General features: G+C 38.0%; 1 protein-coding gene across 5 annotated transcripts in view; it reads right to left on the minus strand.

Annotated features, from left to right (window-relative positions):
• si:dkey-71h2.2 (low density lipoprotein receptor adapter protein 1) overlaps window positions 1-24,388 on the minus strand; it is a 112,373-nt gene that overhangs the window by 64,834 nt on the left and 23,151 nt on the right. For 2 of the 5 annotated variants that reach the window (XR_003694823.1, XR_003694822.1), the window contains exons 4-8: window positions 19,826-19,940; window positions 19,367-19,439; window positions 18,890-18,976; window positions 16,595-16,725; window positions 15,379-15,413 (exon numbers count right to left, since the gene is read on the minus strand). Coding sequence is in view for 3 of the 5 variants with exons in the window: in XM_028604502.1 (XP_028460303.1) it covers window positions 11,827-11,944; window positions 15,379-15,413; window positions 16,595-16,725; window positions 18,890-18,976; window positions 19,367-19,439; window positions 19,826-19,940 (559 nt within the window). In the remaining 2 variants the exon portion in view is untranslated. Of the gene's footprint in view, window positions 1-6,220; window positions 7,023-11,101; window positions 11,945-12,808; window positions 12,838-15,378; window positions 15,414-16,594; window positions 16,726-18,889; window positions 18,977-19,366; window positions 19,440-19,825; window positions 19,941-24,388 lie in introns of those variants that run through there. The other 3 variants (XM_028604503.1, XM_028604504.1, XM_028604502.1) reach the window with 3 other exon arrangements.

The following is a 24,388-nucleotide window of genomic DNA, read 5'->3' on the forward strand; positions in this document are numbered from 1 at the left end:
ACAGTATTTGTAGAAAAACACTATGAACTACAAGTACACCCCAATACACATACACACACACACACACACACACACACACACACACACACACACACACACACGCTAACAGAAACCTACTCCTGCAGGTTGATAGTGATAACCCATGGTGCAGTGAACATTGAAGACTTTGCCAGGTGCTTAGTACGTTATTGCAATACAAAACACAAAATCATCTCTGGGAGGCGGGGTTCATGACTTTAAATACGCAGTGTATTTTTGATATTGGCATGTGCAATTAGACGCCACATTCCCCTGTTATAAATAACTCAGCTCCAAATAAATCAACATTTTCCCATTGCAAATAGTGTTAATAAATGATATTGTCTCATCACAAATGTATTGTGATGCAGATTGTTAATAAGGAAAGAAAGAAAATACATGTATTCATTTGTAAGAACCACCATGACGATGTCATAACATTTTCTAGTAATATTAAAATACCATTTGCTGGTCAACATTGTATTTTTTCATGTCATAAATAACGAACATTATGTCTGTATATAGTGCATTCATTTACTAAAGTTGCATGCAGGTCATTTGCCTGTAGAATAGCATTTGATGTGCATTCAAAGTTAGAAGCCAAAAATCAAGTAATAAATAATGATTGCAGTCCTGTGAAGCTGTTCATGTTTTATTCTATTCTGCCAGCATTTAGAACAGGATGTTAACTTTCATCAGCCAGTGTTTCATTTCAGATCTCGTTCATTTTCCGACAATTATATTTTCTGAAGTGTAAAATAAATAATATTTTGAATGTCTCATCACAAAGTTGCAGCTAATGTAATGTGATTTCTCTCACCGAAATGCTTCACTTCTAGCCTAGAAATCTAGATGCACCCTAGCTAGGCACTCTCCATTGACTTGCGAGCTGGAAAAACCAAACTCTGGTCAGGCCAATTACATCGTGTATATAGTAGGTGGGCGGGCTTATGGCTGCTGCTGCTGGGAACAGCGGTCTTCTGGAAGACTTGGAGTTAAGCTTTTCTTTGAGAAAAGAACAAAGAACGACACAGACAGACATCATTCTTAAAAAAGGAAGATGTGTTCAGAGTTTTGCTGACGGGATATGGCAAAAGTTTAATCTATCAACTAGCTTCTCTTCCTTCTTCGTTGCTCTGCTTGGTTGTAGCGCTGTGCTATTGCGTACAGAGGGAATTTGAAAGACAACCATTTATCCTGCCCCTTGGGTTGAGCCCTGTCAATGGTGAGTTCCCAGACCCAACATCTTGATGTGCTTGTCAGGCTACTTCACTTCCACTGCGCACAAAATGCACTTTCACACACAAACTGCTCATCAACTGTCACAGAGATGCATTTTGTGCATTAAATGCTGGCTTGAGACTTACAGTACAATAGAAAACTGCACTTCATGCACAAAATGTTTGCCAAGTCGTGTCACAAGAAAAGTGTTTTAAGGCAGTTTCGGAGTGCTACAAATTAATTAGGTAATTATATAGTAGTTACATTTATCCATGCATTTACCTTCATTTTGAAGTACAAAATGCATATATGGATGGATGAAAAGTGACACATTAAATCCTAACGTGTACAGTATTTTGTTGCTCAAACTGTATTTTGTGTATGTGAAACCTGGTGCATCATCCACAAAATTGGGTGGTGGAATTCATATTCAAGAACTTTAAGAGAACACAGTTAATCTTAAATACTGGACAATATTGTGCACAAATGAGCATAAATAAAAGCCATAAAACAATACAACCACAACGTATTCTTAAGATATTCATATTCTTAAGAAAGCCAAGTAATACAGCTGGGATTGTGATGTGATGTAAGGGATAACAGGCAGGAATTTTGAAGAGATAAACTCCTTTCTTGTTAAAGGTCTTCAAGGGATGGCGCTTGAATCAAATGGCTGCTCTGACACTCAGTGATGCTGTTCTGGGAACCAATTTTGTAATAATAATAGAAATAACATTTATTTATATAGCACCTTTCATGAAACCCAAGGACACTTTACAGAATTAGTGGCTACTAAGGGAGTTTGTAGGCTGTGGTAAACAAGTGGTGTTTCAGGAGTTTTTTTAAAATGTCCAGCGACGTAGCAATTCAAATATCTGCAGGGAGGGTTTTCCAGAGGGATGGGGCTGCAACACTAAAGGCTCTGTCTCTGAAGGCATAGAGTCTGGTGTGGTCATCCAAAGCAAACAGCGGGCGCGAGTACAGCAGGGCGACTGCAAATCCGCTGACTTCGGCTCCTCCACTGGCCTTGATTCACCAGCTGGCCGACGACGCCCCACCTCAGGCTCCCCTCCAGGATTCAGCCCCCCTGCAGGCTCCGGATCCCACCGTAGCTGACGACCAGAGGGATGCCTTGATTGACCCACAACGGGAATGGCAAGGGGTTTCCTCAATTTGCCGGCAGCTCATAAGGGATGCTGTCACAAGATCCTGTGGCCTCCCTCATCCCAAGTTTGCTGCTGGACAATGTCAACACATACTAAAGGTCTCAGCTTACCAGACTGCACGTGTGGTTTGTTGTGATGACGACGACGCTGTGGGAGGGGAGCGCCGGTCAAACAGTATGGTAGGGATGGCATGATCAGAGTAAACAAACTTGCATCTCATAGCCCTGTGCACGTAACGAGGAGAACGTAGGAGCTAACAGAAGCTAACCGGCGGAAGCAAACAGCCGGCCAAACGGGTGTCTCAAAGCTACCAAGTGATTTGGGGAGTGTCCGGTAGTCGTGGCCGATGAAGGTCCAGTCGGGAGCTTGGATGGAGAGTCCACTGAAGTCCACTGTGGTCTGAAGGGATAACCCTTGTTAGCTTACTACCTAGTGGTACCTGTTAGTCGGGAGGTTGACAGCTAGCCAGCTGAAGCTAACAGTCGATCAACAGTGAGCATTGTACGTTACACAGGCTGGCAGCAGCACAGAGTCCAGAATTTATGAGTCAAAGCAGGGGATACAAAGGTGTTGGAAATGACCAACATCTCATCTTAAATCGAAGTTACTTAATTGACAACAAAAAAGAAATTTGGATTGCGAAGTGTAGATATTCACGCAAGTCTCCTCACGTTCCAACAGTTGTAGTCAAGTCAACAACTGTCGAGTCCGACTTACCTGAGGTTAAGTACGATTCGAGTCAGGAGTCCAGAGAACAGCCACTCAAGTCGGACTGGAGTCCGAGTCCAGGAGTCGAGTACTCAATCACTGACTATTTCACACAAAAGTAGTCAGAAACTTCATCCAACTTCCGAGTCCTATTTATTATGAATGCTCATGTCCGATTTCATAAATCCATCAGTGCGCGAGTCCAAGTCAAGGAGCGCAGAGAATAGCCACTTGAGTCAGACTTGAGTCCAAGTCCAGGACTCGAGTACTCCATCAGTGCTGTGAACATAATTTGACTAGGAGAAAAGCTCAGTGGATATCCATGAGAGTCGGACTGACATCGGTCTTAAGATTACAGAATATTGCTACGGTTCATTGATTGGAAACACAAATGAAGTTACTGTATCTGTTTACTTTCCTTAATAATAAAACCTCTACTAATAGCTAAAAGATAGTCATCAAGCCGTTATTTAACCAACAACTGCTACATTTATCCACAGTGAAGCAGAAGTTACAACACAAGACTAATTAATAAAAAATTAATTAAGCCATTTCACCTGGCCTTTAAACTAGAATGTTCCTAATCAAAATGTAATTACATAGAAGTATCCAAGAATACAGCTCATCCTAAAATAGAAAGTGATTACAGCCTCCCAGGGATTAATAGGTAATATTGTATACCCTTCCTTTTTTTTCTAACTCTGACTCAGTGCAGCACTGCAGACTTCTTTCCATTAGTTGTTCATGTGATTGGGCTGTTATTATGACTGAGACAAGCTTTGGTTGGAAGTGATTCAGAGATCCAAGTATATATTGCATCTACAAATACATTTTTATAAATATAGGGTTTGCATAGGAGAGTACCTTTATTATCATAGCACTTGGCCCCATGTGTACAACAATATTAGCAGCGTCCTCTTTTCTCCATATGTACTTTATTTTTACCTGGAGTACAAATAGATGAACAAGAAGGCCTTCAAGTAAAAAAATGTTTTTTCTGAAGTTGAAAACTGCTTCATTTAAAAAAAACATTTCCTGTTCCTGTTGTATGAACAATGTTTCATAGCACTTTAACACTTCAGATACATCATTCAAATAGCAGCAACTAGACATCTGCTGTGTACTAAATAAATTGCACAATCACACCTCTAACTCACTAGGGAATATCCACTTGCAGGTCATTGCAAGGTCATTGCACTCTATATGCAGTTTTCTTAGATGGAGTTCAAACTTTAGCTTATCTGACCTCCACAAGCCAGTTTCAATAGATTCTCTATATCAAACAGTAAAACTATTACCAACTAAACATTAAGCCATTAAATAAGTGTGGAACACTATCAGTAGTGAATTAGCCATTTCAAAATTGTATTAAATAGCCCATTAGCGATTAATTACACAGTTATGAATACTAAATGAGCTGTTCATTGATAGATCCCAGCACACCACGGACAAATTGGACGTTGGTAAAGAACATATTGCCCCAAAGTTAAATAAGAATTCCTGAAATAGAATCTAGTGAATTACAAACCTTTTGTATTGTGACAATACAAGATTGGGAATATGTTCGGAGAACAATCATGTAATGCTTAAGTCCAGAGGTGGTTAGGGTCACTGCTCAGGACACCAAACAGTGACAGTGTGGCTATTAACTGCAGAGTGCCGTAACAGGACAAAATATGTAGTTGTCCTATCCATTATTCGTACTCTTATTCAACATCAAAGTGATCAAAGTGCACTTTTTCTTTGATTGCTCACTGCAGTCTTTGTTCACCAACAAGACAGGGTGGTGATCACATTGAGGTTTCTGGAAAGTTCAAAATTACAGTAGACGGGTGGATGAATGTGAAATGAATAATGTTTCTTAAACATACGAAAAGTTATTTGATTAGTAATTTGTATTTACCACGAGTAAGCTTGCAGGTAATTTTCAAACCCTCGTCTCATAACGAAAATTGGAGGCTCCCTGCCATGATGTAGCCTCCACGTCTTTAAAAGTTAAAATGATATTTGCACACCTCCATAAACAGTAATCAGACTAAACAAACACCCACAGAATGTACTGCCATCTCACAGACCACACACACACACAATTTTGATTAGATTGGGTTTTACACCTGCAAAATATGAGCCCTTATCAGAACCCTTGCCAACTATCTATGAAGTGTTCCAGGTGCACATAAATATTAATTTGCACATTTTAATAAATGTGATGTGTGATTTTTCTGTTCATTCATAATTTTAGGTTTGGTCTTAATCTGTAATAATGCCATTTGGAAATTCTGTTTGTTAAAATGCATTTTAGTTGACTAGTTCCACTTGGTGCCAGTGAACAAAAACAAAAACCTCCTTTGTGTAAGGTTCGTTGACTACACATTTTTCAAGATTAATCAGGTTGGCAGTGTGATATATCGTTCTAAAATTTTGCAGGTGCAGCTATAAAAACATTAATTGTATCTGAAATTGAATTTCCTGGGTTAATAATTCATATGGCCTTTTTCTATTTTCTATTCGTGATTGGGAAAACAAATACGATATTGTTGCCTTGCACCCGGTATTTATTTTTTAAGATTTCAATCATCAGCAGTGGGCTGACTGAATAGATGTAGCAATGTAATGGTGCAGTCAGAAGGCCAAACAAGAGACTGTCCTTGTTTTGGATCAACCACACTGAGCTGGAAAATGTTTGAGAAGAAAACAGATTAAAATGTTCTGGACAGATGAGTAGAAGGGTCATGACAAATAAAGTGCTTGTCTGCACAGTGAGCTGTGGTGGTTTAATTGGTTCTTTTAGAGGAAGTTTTTTTTTTTAAAGTTATTATTGATCAAATTATAAAGCAATCTTGAAATCAAATTAGCTATAAAAAGACATGGCGATCATATTGTGTGGCACTGCTAAAGACCAAACTATATTTGCAATTATTCTGTGTATGACTGAAGACGCTTTGAGTGTATCAAAACACCGGTTCTGCAAGTGGCCTTCTATATTCAATATGAAAAATGACAGTTGAGTGCAATGAAATATTTGTACAATGTCTTATTGTTTATTATTATTATTTATTATGCATAAATATGTAACAAACCATAAGTTTCCAAATTCTGTACACATTTTACACAGTTCAGGACAACTGCTAGTGGTTTATACACAAATTGCTATTATCATAATATCACAACACTGTTGGAAACCCACTATTGCATAGATAGTAAATAAGCACCTTCTTTGAAAAGTTAACCGATACTGTAAACATCAGTGGTTAATTTGGGCAATAGTAGCGTATCTGAAAATTCTGAAAGCATCAGATGTTTTCTGGACTCAAACCTCCGCAGCGTGATTTGTATTCAGTGCACTCCAGACTCAAATTGGCATGTTATACGTCCAAGTGCAGATCTGTCCCCCCTCCCGCATGGGCAATTCTCTGCTGTGCCAAAGAACAACATCCATTCAAGATTTGCAGGGAATAAGTGTACAGTATATACAATACTGACTACATGAAACAAAACTCTCAGTCCAACAGATCAATTCGTGCCACAATACAATTAATACAGGGATTGATCAAATCTAAATAACACAGAGGGACTTGTTTGCAAAATAACATCATATTATGTCGCTTTTTTTTGCTTGAAAATCAATTAAAAAAGGCAAATTCTGGGTGAAAAACTATATTTTACTAAGATCTAATAGTGCCCCTCATATGTCTCTGCATTGGAAAACAATGCAGCTTGTGGTGAAGTTGTGCAAAAGCAACTCCAGCTTTTATCCTTATTAGTAAATGTGCTTCACAACTCTGTTTGATGGTTGTCATTACTGAAAACCATTATCGAGTCAGAGAGCTCCTGGACAACAGCCCATCTCTCAATCAGCAGATACTGAAGCCTCCACACATGAATCAATCAGTCAAATCAATGACGGAGCTGGAAAGGTGAGAAAATGTTGCAAAAATCATTTCTACTTGCAAGGAAAAATGTTCAAGAGAAAGGTAAGGCAAAATGACAATGTTGCATTTTGACAGTGCACTCTGCTGAACAGTCGATACTAATGATCCTCTATAGACATGCTGGAGGCTATTTATGATACCCAAACAGTAAAGAGCTTTCTTTCGATGATGCAATGGAGTCCCTATTTTAGCCTGTCAGGAACGAAACAATGCAATTAAAGTGATGGTTCGGAGTAATTTCACCCTAGGGTCCTTTGCACCATGACCTCGAGCCAAACACCCCCCCAGAAGCTTTTTTCACCTGGGCCGAACATTGGGAGAGTTAGCGTAGAGTAGCGTTATCAGCTGAATAGCTTAGCGCAGGGGCTAATGGATCCGAAGTGTAACATTACCCCACTAATAATGCCCGAAATGATACCAAACTTCTACAGTAGTACAAATAGGTTATACACTCATAAAACGATGGATTGGAAAGTTTGTAAGTATACCAGAAGTCATGGTGCAAAGGACCCTAGGGTGAAATTACTCCGAACCATCACTTTAAGCTTCAGGGCGGCGTAACCTGATAAGCCATCCAATTATTCTGCAGCGGGTGTCATGACAACGACACTGAGCTCCCCGCTACCTCCCGCCTCAGTCATGATGCCATGAATACAGAGAGAAGGACCACTTCTGCGGGCAAATTATAATATCCTCTTGACAGTAAACGTCATCTGAGCGGATGGATGAAAATTATTTGCTGAGTCTAAGGAGAGCAATATTAGTCTATAATAAGATTTGGGACAAAGGACGTATTTTTTGAAACAGATAGCAGTAAGAGGAAACTGTGAACTGTGTGTGTGGGTAATTTGAAAAAATAAAGCAATTCCTGAAGTAATAAAAACCACACACAATTATATTTGTACAAATTGTCTAACCTAATGCAAAACATACAACCATCTACAAATTCACATATTAACAAGAGTGATAACTGTTTTTTAAAAACAAGCTGTGTGAAGCCCCGATTCTATTCATCCTACTTCTTTGATAATCATACAATATGCATACATAAATACACAGCTTTGACATTGAAAAAATACAGCATATGGAAATAGGTTTCTTTACTCTAATAGTTTGTCCTCGTAACCTTACATCATTTTTCTTTAACAGTATCATTTTCTTTATTTACAGGGGCAGCTGACTGATTGAGGAGAACAGAATGTAAAACAGCCATTATATTTTGGTTACATAAACCATATTGATATAAAACAGCACTAAAACTGATTGTTACAGGAATGTCAGCCCATTTCTGCGAGAGAAAGGTTTACTGTTGTGTTGAGAGATGAAGATTGTGTTTTCTTTACTTTACAAACACAATCTATTGACATTGTTAATATAATGCAAGCAAGCACAAGGGTTATCAATAAATTATTCATTTTGATTACTGATCATCCACATTTCTTCAATAGTGCGGTCGTCCTTGAGTGTGTTTTTTGATGGATTTAAGATTTTAAAACCAGATTAAGATGCGTTTACCCGAAACCACAAAAGGACAGTTGTTTAGAAGAATTCTTCATTCTGAAAACACAAAATGGAGACTTATATTGTACTATGTTGTAAATATTGTTTGAACACTGTATCCAATAAAATATATGAAAAAAAAGATGCGTTTACCTTAAAGGGGCACCCATCAATTTTACAAATCAAGTTCAGTTTGTTCAGTATGATTAGTACTACAAACCCCAATTCCAATGAAATTGGGACATTGTGTACAACGTAAATAAAAACAAAATACAATGATTTGCAAATCTTTTCCAACCTCTATTCAATTGAATACACTACAAAGACAAGGTATTTAATGTTCAAACTGATAAACTTTGTTTTTTTGCAAATATTAACTCATGTTTTTAGGTGCCTAGTTAACTCACCTGGTAGAGCGCATGCCCATATACAGAATTTGATGCCTGCAACACAATCCAATAAAGCTGGGACAGGGGCAACAAAAGACTGGGAAATTTGAGGAATGCTCAAAAAACACCGGTTTGGAACATTCCATAGATAAACAGGTTAATTGTTCATGATTATTAATTATTTATAAAAAGGAGCATTCCCAAAAGGCTCAGTTGTTCACAAGCAAGGATAGGGCAAGGTGATGCAGCTAACCCTAACCCACATTTAAATTGTTTTTGGAAATCATGGACATCATGACCTCCGGGCCAAAGAGGAAAAGGACCATCCAAATTGTTATCAGTGCAAAGTTCAAAAGCCAGCTTCTGTGATGGTATGGGGGTGTGTTAGTGCCCATGGCATAGGTAACTTGCACATCTGTGAAGGCACCAGTAATTCTGAAAGGTACATACAGGTTTTGGAGCAACATATTCTGCCATCCAAGCAAAGTCTTTTTTGGGGACGTCCCTGCCAATTTCATTCTTCACGTATTACAACAGCATGGCTGCAGTCCAGACCTGTCTCCCATTGAAAATGTGTGGCACATTATGAAGCGCAAAATACGACAAAGGAGACCCCAGACTGTTGAGCAACTGAAGTCGTACATAAAGCAAGAATGGGAAAGAATTCCACCTACAAAGCTTTAACAATTAGTGTCCTCAGTTCCCAAATGCTTATTGGGTGCTGTTAAAAGGAAAGGTGATATAACACCGTGGTAAACATGCCCCTATCCCAGCTTTTTTGGAACGTGTTACAGGCATCAAATTTAAAATGAGTGAATATTTGCAACAAAAAAAACAATACAATTTCAACCATCAGTTTGAACATTAAATATCTTGTCTTTATAGTTCAATTGAATATAGGTTGAAACGGATTTGCAAATCATTGTATTCTGTTTTTATTTACATTTTACACAACATCCCAACTTCATTGGAATTGTAAATTGTAAAAAAAACAGTTGTATAATGTGTGACTCCAAAGTCCCAGATGAGGTCATAGTGATGTCATCAGGATTATGGTCTTTCTTATATTTAAATCAAAGCCTGCCTAACAAACTGGAAGCGTGGAGTTTGGAATATGTGGGTGTTACCAGGCAAGTAGGGTCTTATAAAAGACACTAACTGCATTATGGGTAATGTAGGATGCAGTGTTTTTGGAGCTTGGCTCATACTAGGGAGTACAGGTGAGGATATCTTGGCCTCTACTGCTTAAATTTGGATCATTCTTTTTTATTATCGGTCTCATCTGAGCCACCCAACATTATGAAAGTGCAATACTAAACCCCTTTAAATGCCAAACTGTAGTTGTTTGTCAAGACCATTGATGGTGGTCCCTAAGCTCTAGCTTACTGAATGCATTGCTTTAAACCCAATGAGACTGTAAGTGTCTGACACTATAGAGCAACACTAAGCTTGACTGTTCATTCTTGACCTTCCAAAGCTTTTAGCAACAACTCATGGCCTTCCTCAGCATATGACGTTTCTCAGTTGTCATGGTGAGGTTCATTTATTGTCATTCTACAACACAGTGTTGCACAAGTTGAAGTCCCTTTATTCTGCACAAAAAAAAGGAAAGAAGCTGTTCTGTAGTCTGGTGGTACGACAGCGGCAGGGTGTACAACCAGTACCAGCTGGGGTGGGTATTGTCTTATCCTTTGAGCTCTGCACACCTCACCGATATCACTAATGCTCAGTAGATGGGTATCAATGCAATGGGCGGTTTTAAACACCCACTGCAGAGCCCTCCTGTCCTGTGCCGTGCACAATCCATGCCAGTTTTGGTCACATGGTAACAAATGGATAAAAAAAAAAAAAAAAAAAAAAAATGGGTAACTCAATTCCGTCTTCTGATAATTTATTAACTTTTTTCTTTCTTCCATTTTTTCTTGGGAGAGTTTTTCCTTTATTGTAATAGAGGTTTGTATGCTGTACAGATTGTAGAAGAAGTCCTTGGAAGCAAATTTTGTGACTTATATTTTGTGAGATATATATATATGTGTATATGAAGTCCTGGATACACAAAGTAAGCAGTCTTGTGTGGGGATTTGTTGGTAGTAAATGTTGCAGTGTACCACACTCTCTAAAGGTTACATGTATACCTCTTCCAGAAACATTTCCTTAATTTCCCAGGTTGATTCTGGCTTTTTTTTTAATGACACATTTATGTTGCAATCAATAAAAAAGATGATACATGGGTACACGCGTGCCATTTCATTCTTCAAAGAACTGGTTGAATCAGCACAACAAACCGAATGCTGAATGCATAATTTATCAAACATCATGACTAAAGATTTGTAACACTAACACTAACACTGGACTTCTTCCAGTGACTACTGAGACTGGCAGCTGTTACTCCTTCAAGCAAACGACAAGATGAGAGAGCTTTGAGAAAGAGATGACAGCCTTTTATGTACACACATCTCTGGACTTCTTGATGCTGAGAAAATCTTCATCAGAATTTACAAGTGGAATCCATGTGTGAGTATTAAGTATTTTTTTTTATAAGAAGGAGACTCTGTGGGAACTTCTTGCTGGTCTTTCAATGCTGTGTTGCACATCTTTCATCTGGCAGTTTGTGAGAGTTTGAATATGGCAGGAGATGACTGAAGGACTGAATGGAGTGTGTTGACTGGCAGGCATTCACAGAAACAGCAGTTTATAATATCAGGGTATCCATTCTGTTTTCTCTGCAGCAGTCACCGGAAATCAAACAGAGTCACTCTGATTCAGATGGTGCACCGGGAAGCATGATATGTTTTTGCTATCTGTTCAAGTAATGTTTGGTATTTGTTGTTGTTCTTGGGGCCTGAGGGGTATGATTTCCATCACATTTCGGTGGTTCTGTAAGTTGGGAAGCTATTGCCTGCGTGTGTTATTCAAACTCATTGTTGCAGACAACAGATTCTCGATGGAGACCTCCCGGACACTCAGAGCTGCATTGTCAGAGACGGGTTTGGAGCAGGGCTCGGCCAGTCTGACAGAGACAGAAAGAGAGGAAGAGGAAAAAGTAGTATTGCTACAGAGGTCAATGGCAGTAAATATTTATTCGTCAAAAGGGTTCACAGGACATGCAAAGTTAAAAACGGAGAAAAAAAAAGCATGAAATGTAGAATGACTCGAATGGCGGTGAAAGGGTGGGAGGGCGAACATATAGTGAGCCATCAGGTGGAGAATTACAATATCTACAAGGTCAATCATACAAACAATAGTGACCATCAAAACCAAATGATAACTAGAGCACAACGTTAAAGGAACTGCTACTCTCTGTACATAAGTTGATTCATGTTTCCATTTCTGATGAATAAAAGACAAGACTATCAAATGATACACCTGAATACAAACTATGAACTAAGGTGAGTATTTCAATCAGTGTTTCTCAAATAGAAAATTTGAAAAATTTGAAATAGTCTATATATTTTTATTCATTAAAATGTCACTATTAAAACTATGATGTTTAACTAACAAAATAAATAATGTAGTCCTAACCAAACCCCCACAACTGACGCCCCTAAAAATAGATTACCAATAGTTTGCAGGAGAAGTGTCTGGCCTACATATTCCAGATGTATTCAACATACTAAATAACTTGAATGTGAATAATTCACCTGTACAGCAGGTCACAAATGTGCAAATACTAGTGGTGGACGGGGTTCTTGAGGCATGTCAGCTCATCACAAAGGCTCCAAGGATCAGAATCACTGATTTTAATTATTTGGTTATTTCTGGACAGTCTGGACGGTGCAAAAATGTAATAGTACTGTACAGAAATGAGTGGTATTCTTAATGTAAGGCCTCGTGCAACATGCAATATTAATAAAATGCTGGTTAAATCACATACCGGTGTCCATCTCCTCTACTTCCATGTTGCTGCATGCCAGATAAAAAGACAGAGTAAATGACTATGTGACTAAATGTTAAAGCTTAAAATATGTTAAAACACTCAGAATGTCTCTTGCTAGAGACTGTCACAGAAAGGACACCAAGACTCCAGCGCCACCATACACAAAGTAAAGAAACCCTCAAGAAGCTTAGAATTACAAAGAATAATAACTTGTCACATTTAGATGAGGTTATATAATTCAAGTACCTCACCAAGCTGGCAGTTATGTTTAACTCAAAGGTCACCATTAATTGAAGAAATCTTAAATACAAATTAAACCATTTATTAAACCCATTTGAACTGAGGTTGATGTCAATAGTTTAATATACTTGAATAACTATGATTAACAATTACATTTTTCACAAAGGCTTAATCCCTGACCTGTGCTGATAGTTAATTAAAAAATGATTCTGTACATGAGAGATACCCTACAAAAAACAAACCGAAAGGATGAAAACAATACCTGCCTTATTTCCGATGTGTGTGCCAACTAGTCAACAACTAATTCCTATTTGAATGTTCTATGTTAGAAGCTACACAAAGCTGCTAAAAAGGACAGAGCATTTGAGGACCAAACAGTTCACGGCTGTAGCCAGGGAACAAAATGGAAACAAGATAAGCAAGCTCCCATATCTTGTAGTGCGTTAAACATTTGCGAACTGCATTTTTAGCAGAGCTAAATCTAATTCTTGACCATGACTATAGCAAACCATGGTATTATTTAAAAGTGTGATCCTTGAACATTCCTAAAATGTGCCCAAAGACAGAGATCTCACAACCCTCCTCTCCATCTAAAAGCACTCTCAAAGTCACATGTAACACTAAAGAGGTGTGACAGCCGTGACAACTCAGTGTGATCCAGAGTACTTCCACGTTTCAGGACAGATCGTATCCACTTTTCGTGCACCGCCACAAGCAAAGCCTGACATCCTTGCTGACCTCTGCAGAGGAGGTCTGCTCTAACACTCCCAAAATCCTTCAGCATTTCCTCTGTGATGTCAGATTTAGATCTAAGTGTTTCACCTTCCTCCATTTGACATCCACACTTGAGGTCAGTATTTCCTGGTTCCTGCTGAGAACAGCCACTGGGATGACCTGTCTTCCCCTTCCGATCTCCCTTCACACCCAGCCAGCTTCTCCATACACTTCTGCATATAATCTCCATTTGCTTGAACCAAAGCATTGCATGCTCCAACACAACAAACCGATCCATTAGCTGCAGGCAACACAACTTAATGAGTGGTTATCTCTTTAATGTATGAGTCAACCTCCCTTCTCTGCTCTTCTCTCTTTACGGAGGGATAACACAACACTGTAGGACACATACACACATATCAGCTGGTTATATGAGGAAATGAAAAGCCATGCAGAGGGCGCCACACAGTTTGTTCTGCATGGAGGCACATTATCAAAGAGTATGTCAGAGAGACCAAGTGGATGATGTCGCAGAAGCAAGGCTACAACACAAAACCCGTTTTAACCCTGAGACTCACATTTCACATTTTAGGCTCTTGCAGGCGCCTCACGCTATTTCACAGACCGTCACACTCTCAAAGAAAATAAAAAAAAGTGTTGCATTGTAATCCTATTTCAGAGATAAAATGCCTGGCTTCAGTCTCTGTGCTCCTGACAGCTCTGTCGGGAGAGGTTGCCATCGTGTTGGCAGTAAAGGAAACGATAGTCTCTAATATTGACTGTAATGTCTCAAGAGCACGACATTGATCTCACAAATGTCCAAACTGCTCACTAGTTACACAGGAATTCTAATCAGTCAATCAGCTTAGTGTTTAACACAAGCACACACTAGTCTATTCACATGCATTGATATAAATAACAGCAAGTCAAACAAAAAAAATAATGAATAATAATATATATTTTTTAATTTAAACCCTTGTAGTGATTAGCAGTAAAGTTAATGGCCTATAGCATTGGGTTGTAGGAATCAAAACTGGGCTATTTTATTAAGGTATTTCAACATAACAACAGTGTTGTACAAGGTAGTAGATCACATCATCTCCAACTACTTCCAATGGCCAAACAACTGATTGACCCAAAACCATGTTTTATTCAGCTCTGGTTTAATAAGACACTAGAGCTTTACAACACCTACTTTAACTACAGTTGTTAAAGTTTTAACTTCTTTCTACTGCTATCTACTTTGTAAAATCTTACTAAATCTCTAAAAGCTTTCATAATTTTTAACCCCTCACCACTATTGCATGTCCCTGTCTGTGTGTATAAATTTCAATAAAAACCTGTGTCAATCAATGTGTCAAATGAAGGTTTTCTTATTTAGAAGAGTCTGGAAGGTTACTGACAGCCGACCGTCACCCTCGTCCTTTAAAATAGCTTGACAGCACTCAAAAGGTGACCTATCTCCGGTTAGAACTGGAATCAACATCAATAATGGTTTCATAAATTTGGTTTTGAGAGGGGAAGTATTTTGAGAACAATCCCATCTCCTTTCATAAATTAAAAATATATATCCCGTGTGTTTAGCAGACTTAGTAGTCAAATGCAAAGGTTACCTTGAGAACGCATCATCGATTCCATCCTCCACGTCCTGTTGAGACATGAGCAATATGAATCAATACACACATAACTTACTTAATATTACAATCCTGCTGCTTCTGTGCTTTCCAAACTCCTGTGCCTCTTCACTGAGTCAGCGGTTTGTCAGAATGTATTTTATCCAAGTGACACACAAATTAATTTAAGTGCTAAAAAAAATCAAATACTGCCCAATGTAGATGTTTTCACATGCATTTTCTATTCTAATCAATGTGACTGTACAGTATGACAATATTGCACAAAACATATGGATAAGGATATATTTTTGCAAGTGATGCCACCAATTTCAATTGCCTTGCATAGTTCTTAATTCATGAGTTACTAATCAATATAATAATATAAATATCATTGTGTCCAATTTCCACTGAAGTTTATATTAATTTGGTAAGGCAAACGTAGAGGGATTTTAAACAACCAAAACAGAAAAAGAGGTATTAAAGACAAAGTTGGACTAGATAATGAAATCAGGCTCAATTAAAGGATAAATTCTCCCAATTAGAGAAAATCAATTCAGGGAAAATACGAACAATATAGACAGATGAATTTGTGTGACATCAGCCTCTATGAGAGGCAATCTCAGGATTATGGTGCCACCTAGTGTTAATAATATGTAAGTGAACACCAGGAGGGTGACCAATGAACCTCCTGCAGCATAAACATTTAAAATTATTTACAGTACAACTACATACATACATACATACATACATACGGCAATTGAAATTGGTGGCATCACTTGCTTTCCAAAAACAAATGCAGAGAATGTAAAAATGTATCCTTATCCATGTTTCGTACAGCTCCAAATATTGCTAAATAATAACTGTACTTAACAATCATATTTCAAAGAAGAAAACTACAGTCAACAACTAACTACCTTTTGACAAGAGTTTATTTTTTTAATTGTCAATATTTTATTCACTAATGGACACACTGCTCTCCACATACATGTAGGTAACCCCCTACTTTAGTATTCATTCTACAAACCTAGCAAAATGACTATTTTAAATTTCTAAAATTTAAAACCTTACTTAACATACAACTTTTAGATGCTTTGTAATAGTAAACCGTGTCAATTACTGGCAAGCATGTTTTAATACAAGTCACCAGTAACCATTGAACTGTTTTAAGCATTATTTTGGCCAAATCAGCAGTTTGGAGGCAGATGGTGTCACCTACCCAAGAGTCGTGTTTGACTGGTCGCCTTCGAGTAGGGTTACTGCGAGGCGAGGGTGAGCTGAGTGATGCAGAGAAGAAGGGCCTCCGGAGACTTGGCTCAATCCCAACAGGGTTGTGTGCCTCTGGGAGATCTGAGGGAGATGGCAGGTGTGGACAAGAGGTTGACGGGGACACAAGATGTGAGACAAAAGGGAACAGAGAAGAGGGAAAGGATGGCGCACATCCAGACACACAGCAGAGAAGAGAGAAGGAGAGACTTGTCAGCTTTTTCTGTCTCTTTAGGTGAAACATCAACTCCAGCCTGTGGCACACACTGCTTTCTCTGCAACATGCTGAATTTAAATCATCTCTGCAAAAAAAACTCTCTGTGCCCAGTCACCCCCGAGATCCTTGAGGCTTTCACATCGCATTTTCTCTCTGCCCTCGGGCCACTACTGCTGGACGTGGAGCCAGTTTCAATTGAAAGAAATCTCGAAAAGCGAAATTAACTAACAACACACTGAATGGATGACTAAGTCTCATTTTGCAGACCCTTTGACCCCCTAAAGAGTGGAAAACATTTTGACCTATAAATGTCATGGCTATTGGGAAGTACTTTAAATCTCCTGCTCCTGTGATTGACCAATTAGTGGCGTATAATTAGATGATTTCTCCTCTAAGTCTATGTGAGAAGTGATTGATGGCAGTTCAATTTGTGTGTGAGAGGGTGCAGTGTCAAACTACAAAATTACAAGTCTCATTGTTGTGTACACACTACCACGGGAAAGGTCATTTAAAAGTCATTATGCAACTGAATACAGAAGCTTACTTAATCACGTTCACTGGAAAATGTTGGGTTTGTGAGGATTAAGAAACCAGGGCCTCAAGTCTGGAGAAATTTGGTCTGTACTTACTCTAAATCTGCAGCTACTTACTGTCTCGTTTCAGAGACTGCAACATATTACGGTTGTCATCTTTACAGAACTAATCAGATCATTGTAATCTTGTCAGTGATAGGCAGTTTCTTTCTCTCTAGCCTTATACAGTAAACTGTGATTACATCATCTTTATCCTCATCCTCCGAGAATTATAATAGTTACAATTGTAACATTAACCACTACAGCAACGAAACCCTACCAAAAGATATAAAAATAATAAAATATTAAGAATTTCTCTATAACATTAAACATTCATCACTAAGTGATGATCAACAATCAAAGTTAAAGTGGATTAAAAAAAAAATAGAGTGATGCACATGCACACAGGGGGTAGAATAGAAAACAAACCTGAATGACTTATTAAGAAATGAAGTGACAGAAGTTGTTTTTGTGCCTCAAACTGCACAAATCACAAAAGGATTGGGTGAAAAATGCCCATTACCACAAGAAGCATATGTACCAGTTAGCTCAGTGTGTATAATTAACTGTTAGCTCCAGCTATCTGGTCAGAGTCAAGTGTTTCTTGTGAGTGAAGAATGTTAGAAATAACCAGAAGGAGTAGGTCTGTGTAGCAGTCAAACAGCATCTATTTAATGCTAATGTTACTTTTGTGAGCTTTTAACCCTTGTGTCGACTTTGGGTCACACTGACCAGTTTTCAATTTTTGTTTTATATCAGAAAATATGGTAGCCTTAGAAATAAACGCTTAAATTTAACAATTTAAAACATTGGAAAAAGCAAAAACAAATTGTGAAAAAAAAAGGCGTCAAAAACGTCGAAAAAAAAAAAGTGTTGATGGGAAGACAACACAAGGGTTAACCTGTGCGACCTGTGTGATGGATTAAGGACACACGCAGGTCATTTATTTATTTACCTGTAGAGCTAACTTTGTGTAGTTTGTGTTAGCATCATCACTGCTACTTGCTGCCATTTCTGCCAGGCAACGTTATATAAAAATAAAAGTTGTTAAAGTCCATATAAAAACTATTGTGGCAATTGATTTTCTACCCTGCGGTCACTGTTCTTGAATGTAAATTGCGAACCCATTTATTCATTAAGAGTTTAAGGGAACAGTTTGCCTTTTTGGGAAATATGTTTATCAGTCTTCTTCCTGAGCATTAGATGAGAACACTGATACCACTCATTAATTTATTCAGGTGTGTGTTGCCATTTCTTAAATTGGAAACCAAAAAAAGGCACCATCCACTTTAAACTGATAATAAAGATGAACCTTCTCTTGTAGTAATTATCAGCAAGACATACTGCTGTGTTCAGGTTAATTGTTCAACCTTTTACAAATAAAATAACATCTCTTGTCATTGCTGTTGAACTTAATGTGATACACATGGGGGATAAGGACAAAATCAGATGAGCTTACCTGCTGGAACACACTGAGTGTCAGTTGTCTCTGACTGCCCTTTGCTTGCTGCACAAGAACAGCAGGTCCTGGCCTTCTTGCTTTTGTCTGCAAACAGGAAAAAAGCAAAACCTGACAAAGACTATATGATGTTTGAAACGTGTTGGTATTTGAACTTTTGGTTGACAGCAATTCAGGTTTAGTGGAAATTTTACATGGAGGAAGTACTGTCATGTGTCATTCATATAGCGCAGTGGAGATTGTGGAGGTCAGAATGGTGGCTGAGCATGTGAAGCATTTTCCTTCAGTCCCTTGGTTGTTAAACATTAAATAACTGCCCTCTCGACTTGGCTTAAAAACCAAAAGGATTATTAGTATTAGTTAGATTGGATGGATTACAGTCTTTCATTAATCTGTTTTTTTTTGTAAACAGTGCCAAGAGAAAAAACTTTTACCGAACTGTCTCAATCTCACCTTCTTCCTGTTCCGTGAACTCACCTTCCTGAGCAATCTCCCAAAGATCAAGGGCTACTTTAAAGGCCTGGGCTACCGTCAATGTCACAGCCTGAGCCTGGAGAGAAAAGTAAAGGGGAAGAATAATGATATAATAATAAACTTTATTTCTATAGCACTTCTAACTTCTATCTATCTATATATATTATATATATAATAATTTATATATTTATTTTTTCTTTAAAACCAAACTATTTCTAATCTTATCAATTTCTCAAATATATATGTTGGCTCAACAGAATACAATAGAATGTCGAGCTGTAAGGTGTCCTTCCACAAGATGGAGCCACACTACTGCACTAAGTGCAGTTCATTACTCAGACCACAACCAAACTGACCTTAAGACCTGCTCAAGTCCAAGACCATTTTCCCCCACACATCAAGCTGAATACAGATATATCCACACAGGTATTTACAACAAAATCACAAGTGTTGCACACTTACAATCTTCTTCTTTTGGCAGAGAAATGCATGGCACTCCAGGGTCTCATTGAACGGACTCTGAGAGACATATGCAAAGACCTTATCCTGAGTTTTATCTGCTGTGCAGTACGAGATTCTGGATGAGAAAAGACAACAAAAAACATTATTCCAGTATACTAACACTATCAATCCACCTGACATAAGGGCATTTATGATGATAAATGAGTAATTGCAGCAGACGGGAACCAATTTATGATACAAATGAATGAATGAATGAATAAATAAGGCAAACATCATTTTTAATCACAGGACACATATGCAGAACAAAGGACACCACATACAATGCATTAGCTGCTAGCCTGCACACTCTTAATACAACCTCATACATGAAGATAAGCTACGATTTAGACCATAACTTTGCTTTTGCAACTCAACCTTTTCCCTATGCATATGAAAAACAATCATAGCAGGATGAGAGTGCTGGTTTCGAATATTATGCTGATTAAGTCACACAGCTGGGAATGGTAGAGCAGGAGACAAATGAGCAGCAGTGACATGAGAGCTGCTTGAAGCTGTGACTGAGCTCTTTGGTACTTCATATTTCCAGATAGTGTGTGTGCTTTATGCAACAAAAAAAAAAAAATCAACTCAAATGCTGATATAATATTGCATTGTGTATTCCAAGTTTTTTCCATTCAAGGCTCAGATGGTCAATTGACCCTGAAATGTTCAGTCAAGAGATAATGGAGGTAAAGGGACAACATTTACAGATTTTGTGTTGAGGCAACACACGCCAGCTTTTGCCAGAGTTTTTGATGAATTCACTATATTCAGGTAACCTTTATGCTATTCCTCAGAGTTGTATCTTATTTGTCTCTTGAGAAGAACAACCACTAAAAGGCATATGAAACTGCAGAAAATCAGATGTAGAAAACAGTTCATTTCTGAAATAACCTCTGTGACGGTTACATATGTTGCAACTTCTGTTGAAATATCTGAATTTCTACTGTTGGTAAAAAATGGAAAGTCTTGGATTACGAATGGATCTCCGCTGTGACTATATTGCACTTGAGACTTCATTCCCAACAGTCACACTGAATCTCTCCTGGATCTGGTTTTCAAGAAATCCAACTGTCTGCAAATCCAGTGACAGCCATGGCCAGTTATTTGCAAAGTCCACCAAGCCATTTGGCTCCCCCACAACAGCTCGTATGGGTTTACTGACGCAATGGACACAAAACCTATGAATTTGTTTTGTCGGATTTTATTAGAAGCGGTATCGATCTCAAGTCACCCCGTATGTCTATCTGAGGTTGTTACCTGAACTAGCAGAGTGTGTCATGTTTGTTGCTTTAAATAGATCTGTGAATGACCCACAGCAAGGGATGCACTTGACCTTTACTCACTATAATTAAACATACAACAATTATTATAAGCAGCAGAAGGACCAGATTGGGTAGCATTATTAGAGTAAAAACACTCTCATACTACTCTACTAAAAGAACTGGGTTCTTTAAGTAGAAAATGGGTTGAATATAACAAAAAGATTTTCAATTAGATACTCTGAGTCGCTCAATGCATGTCATCATTTTCACAGTGAGGTATGACACCATATGACTGCATCATTAAAGTAACTTGTAAACTGTAAACAAAGGGATCTGCAGCTTGCAGCCACTCATTTGCTGCACCACATCAAAAAGGGGCATAAATAAAGTAATTTATTTGATCAAACAACAAGCATGAACACACCAGCGCTCGGATCTCCCTCTCAGATTGTTTGCTGCCTTGCACCACTGATGCATGACCCACATTGCAATGCCCAGGACACCCAGCCAGCCCAGTATTTCCCCATCTCCCCAGTGTTCTAACTTCTATTTGGGCTTTAATTGCAGACAAATTTGCAGTGAAAAAGTTGAAAGGGTTGACCTATTTAAGTTTGGAAAACAAGTGTGATGTAACCAAACTGCTCAATTTAAACCTACAGTAAGTATCATCTTACGGAGATATTATCCACTGTCACAACCTAAATTTCACTTATTTCTATGGGCTTTAATTGTCTGAGCCTCTACAGAGTTGTATGTTGCTGTGTGTGCACTCTCTAAATTCCAACTGGTTTTCAATAATATTAATACATAAATATTGATAATAAATGAATGTATTATATACTGCACAATGATGCATGTTAATTTGACAGTAGTACAGTATTACATAGCAGTACTATCAATAGTAACTGTAGTGATGGTAAAGCCGTGTTCTTGTCATTTAAGAAATCAATGTTTTAGGGTTTTATTTACCCATTTATTAGGTAAATAAAGCTTATTTAAAAGCTGCAACTAATTTGATTTTCTTTATACAACATATCTCATAGTTCTACTAGAAGGTCCCATCCTGAGCATGTTATACAAAGTTTAGATAAAGGTTCTAAATAACCATGGGCACTCAGAGGAATGTAGCCTGAAGATACAAAGTCTGCAAACACAGCCATGCCTGGAACTCATCACTCCTCTCTCTTATCGTATACTGCAGTAGAGAGATGCCCAGAAGATCTGAGACAGACTTTTAGAAATGCATTTTAACAAGAAATGTGGTTCATTGTCCACAACACGTTATGATTTCAGCAGTGAACATAAGCAAAATGAGCAAATATGTCAGTGCACTGCTCATACAGTGCCTAAAGTATTGGCAAGAATCTATGACTGCAATTTTACATTGAGCTGTGTCCAGAATTACACAATGATGGTGAACAATATGGATCTTATGAAAGTTGCATCCCATCTTCTATTATCAACAGCAAGCGTTTCACAACAATGTATCATGCAGTATGGGTACAAAAAATGGTTCATTATAATACAGCATCCACGTGAGAATAATATAAATCTCTAAACGTAAACGTCTCATCGGAGTGAATACACATTTCATCTTTTTGGCAAAGACGCACAAGCCGATTCTTCCATTTACAGTCACTTCTATGGAGTGTGATGAAATAAAAGGTATCTGAAAAACCCTTGTGCATGCAGATTTCACAGATTTTAAGACAATTGGTTAAAAAATAAAATTTCAAAAAAATACTGCCACCAATGTGCTACACAATGGATCGTCATATTCCAAGAATAAGCCTTCAGCTTGAAACAAAAAATAATTGACAGCATCACAGAGTTTTCACTAAGCTTGAACAACAGAAGCTGAGCTGTCAGTCTGCATCATATCTCCAAAGCTCTGTGGACCGCAAGCCTTTGATTTCCTCGCTGTGTAGAGCACCGGTGTTTGTGAGGCAGAGAGGGAATATCAATGGAAATATTTAAATATTTACAGTACAAAGCGTGAATAGAACTTCATACATCAAAGCCTCGGATTCTCTACATACACTGAATAAAGCAGGTGTGCTGTTTAAAACAACAATGAACTACCTTTTGTTGAACTTTTTATCTGACGTAAGTGCATTCACGAAAAACCGCATTTTGCTGTTGCTGCATGGAAGCAGTCGTCAAAACATTTTTTTACCAAATTCTCAAACAGGAAATGGAAAAACACTTTCATGAATGTTTAGGGCAAAGATAGAACAAAGACACATCGTACAGATCTAATAGTATCAGAACAATGTGCATCATTAACAGGTGCAGTGTCCGTTACACTTCTACCTCTCCTGTTCTGAGCCGTATGTTTTGCTGATTGATATGCTGGTCGGTCTCTAAGAGCTCATGTCAGAATATGAATCAGTAACACCAGTCCAGATGGAAGCTGACACACCTCACAATGTTCTGCTCATTGGTAGATGTAGGTATCACTGTCTATATCATTCTTTAGAAATAAAAATAAGATTAAGTTTATACAGTATTGTTCATAAAAGCCCATCAATACAAGTGTCTATTGATCTGAAAGTGGCAAATCTAACCCAAAGACACTATTTGTTTTGTTTCACCGATATTACTTACCTTGTGTTTGGAGCCATGAAATGTAAGATTTGATTAATATATACATTTTTTTCCTGATCCATTATTTTCTGATTTAAAATAATAGTCTGGCATTTTCTAAACTACGCTTACTCCCTTTAGCAAGAGTTACATCAGATCTATACCACTCTCATGTCTATGCATGACTTATTAGCTATGGAGCTAGTGCCAGGAGAAAGTTATCTTAGATTAGTTTAGCATATAGACTGGAAGCAGGGGAAAACAGCTAGCCTGGCTCCTCCAAATTTATAAAATTCACCAGCAAGCTCACATTACCATGTCATATATTGTTTGTTTAATTTGTACAAAAACCTAATTGTAACGTAATTGTAATGTATGTGCTTCTGAGCCATTCCACCGAATGGGTGCAATTTGCTTGCGGTAACTTAATTTTTTACAATGTATCTAAACCAAAGCTGGTTGCATTTTTCTCAGTCCTGTTACCAAAACTCATGTGTCATTTAAAAAAACCATGTTTAAAAGGCAGATTATTTTTTTAACCTGTCAACAGGGCCAGGCGAGCTGTTCCCCCCCGCTTCAAGTCTTTATGCTAAACTAAGATAGCTAAACTAGGCTATTTTTCAATCCAGATTATCAAGATATCATCCTAATGTACGGTTAATTACAACTATTC

The sequence above is a fragment of the Perca flavescens genome, chromosome 18 (assembly GCF_004354835.1).
Source record: "Perca flavescens isolate YP-PL-M2 chromosome 18, PFLA_1.0, whole genome shotgun sequence".
In the NCBI taxonomy this organism is placed as follows: domain Eukaryota; kingdom Metazoa; phylum Chordata; class Actinopteri; order Perciformes; family Percidae; genus Perca; species Perca flavescens.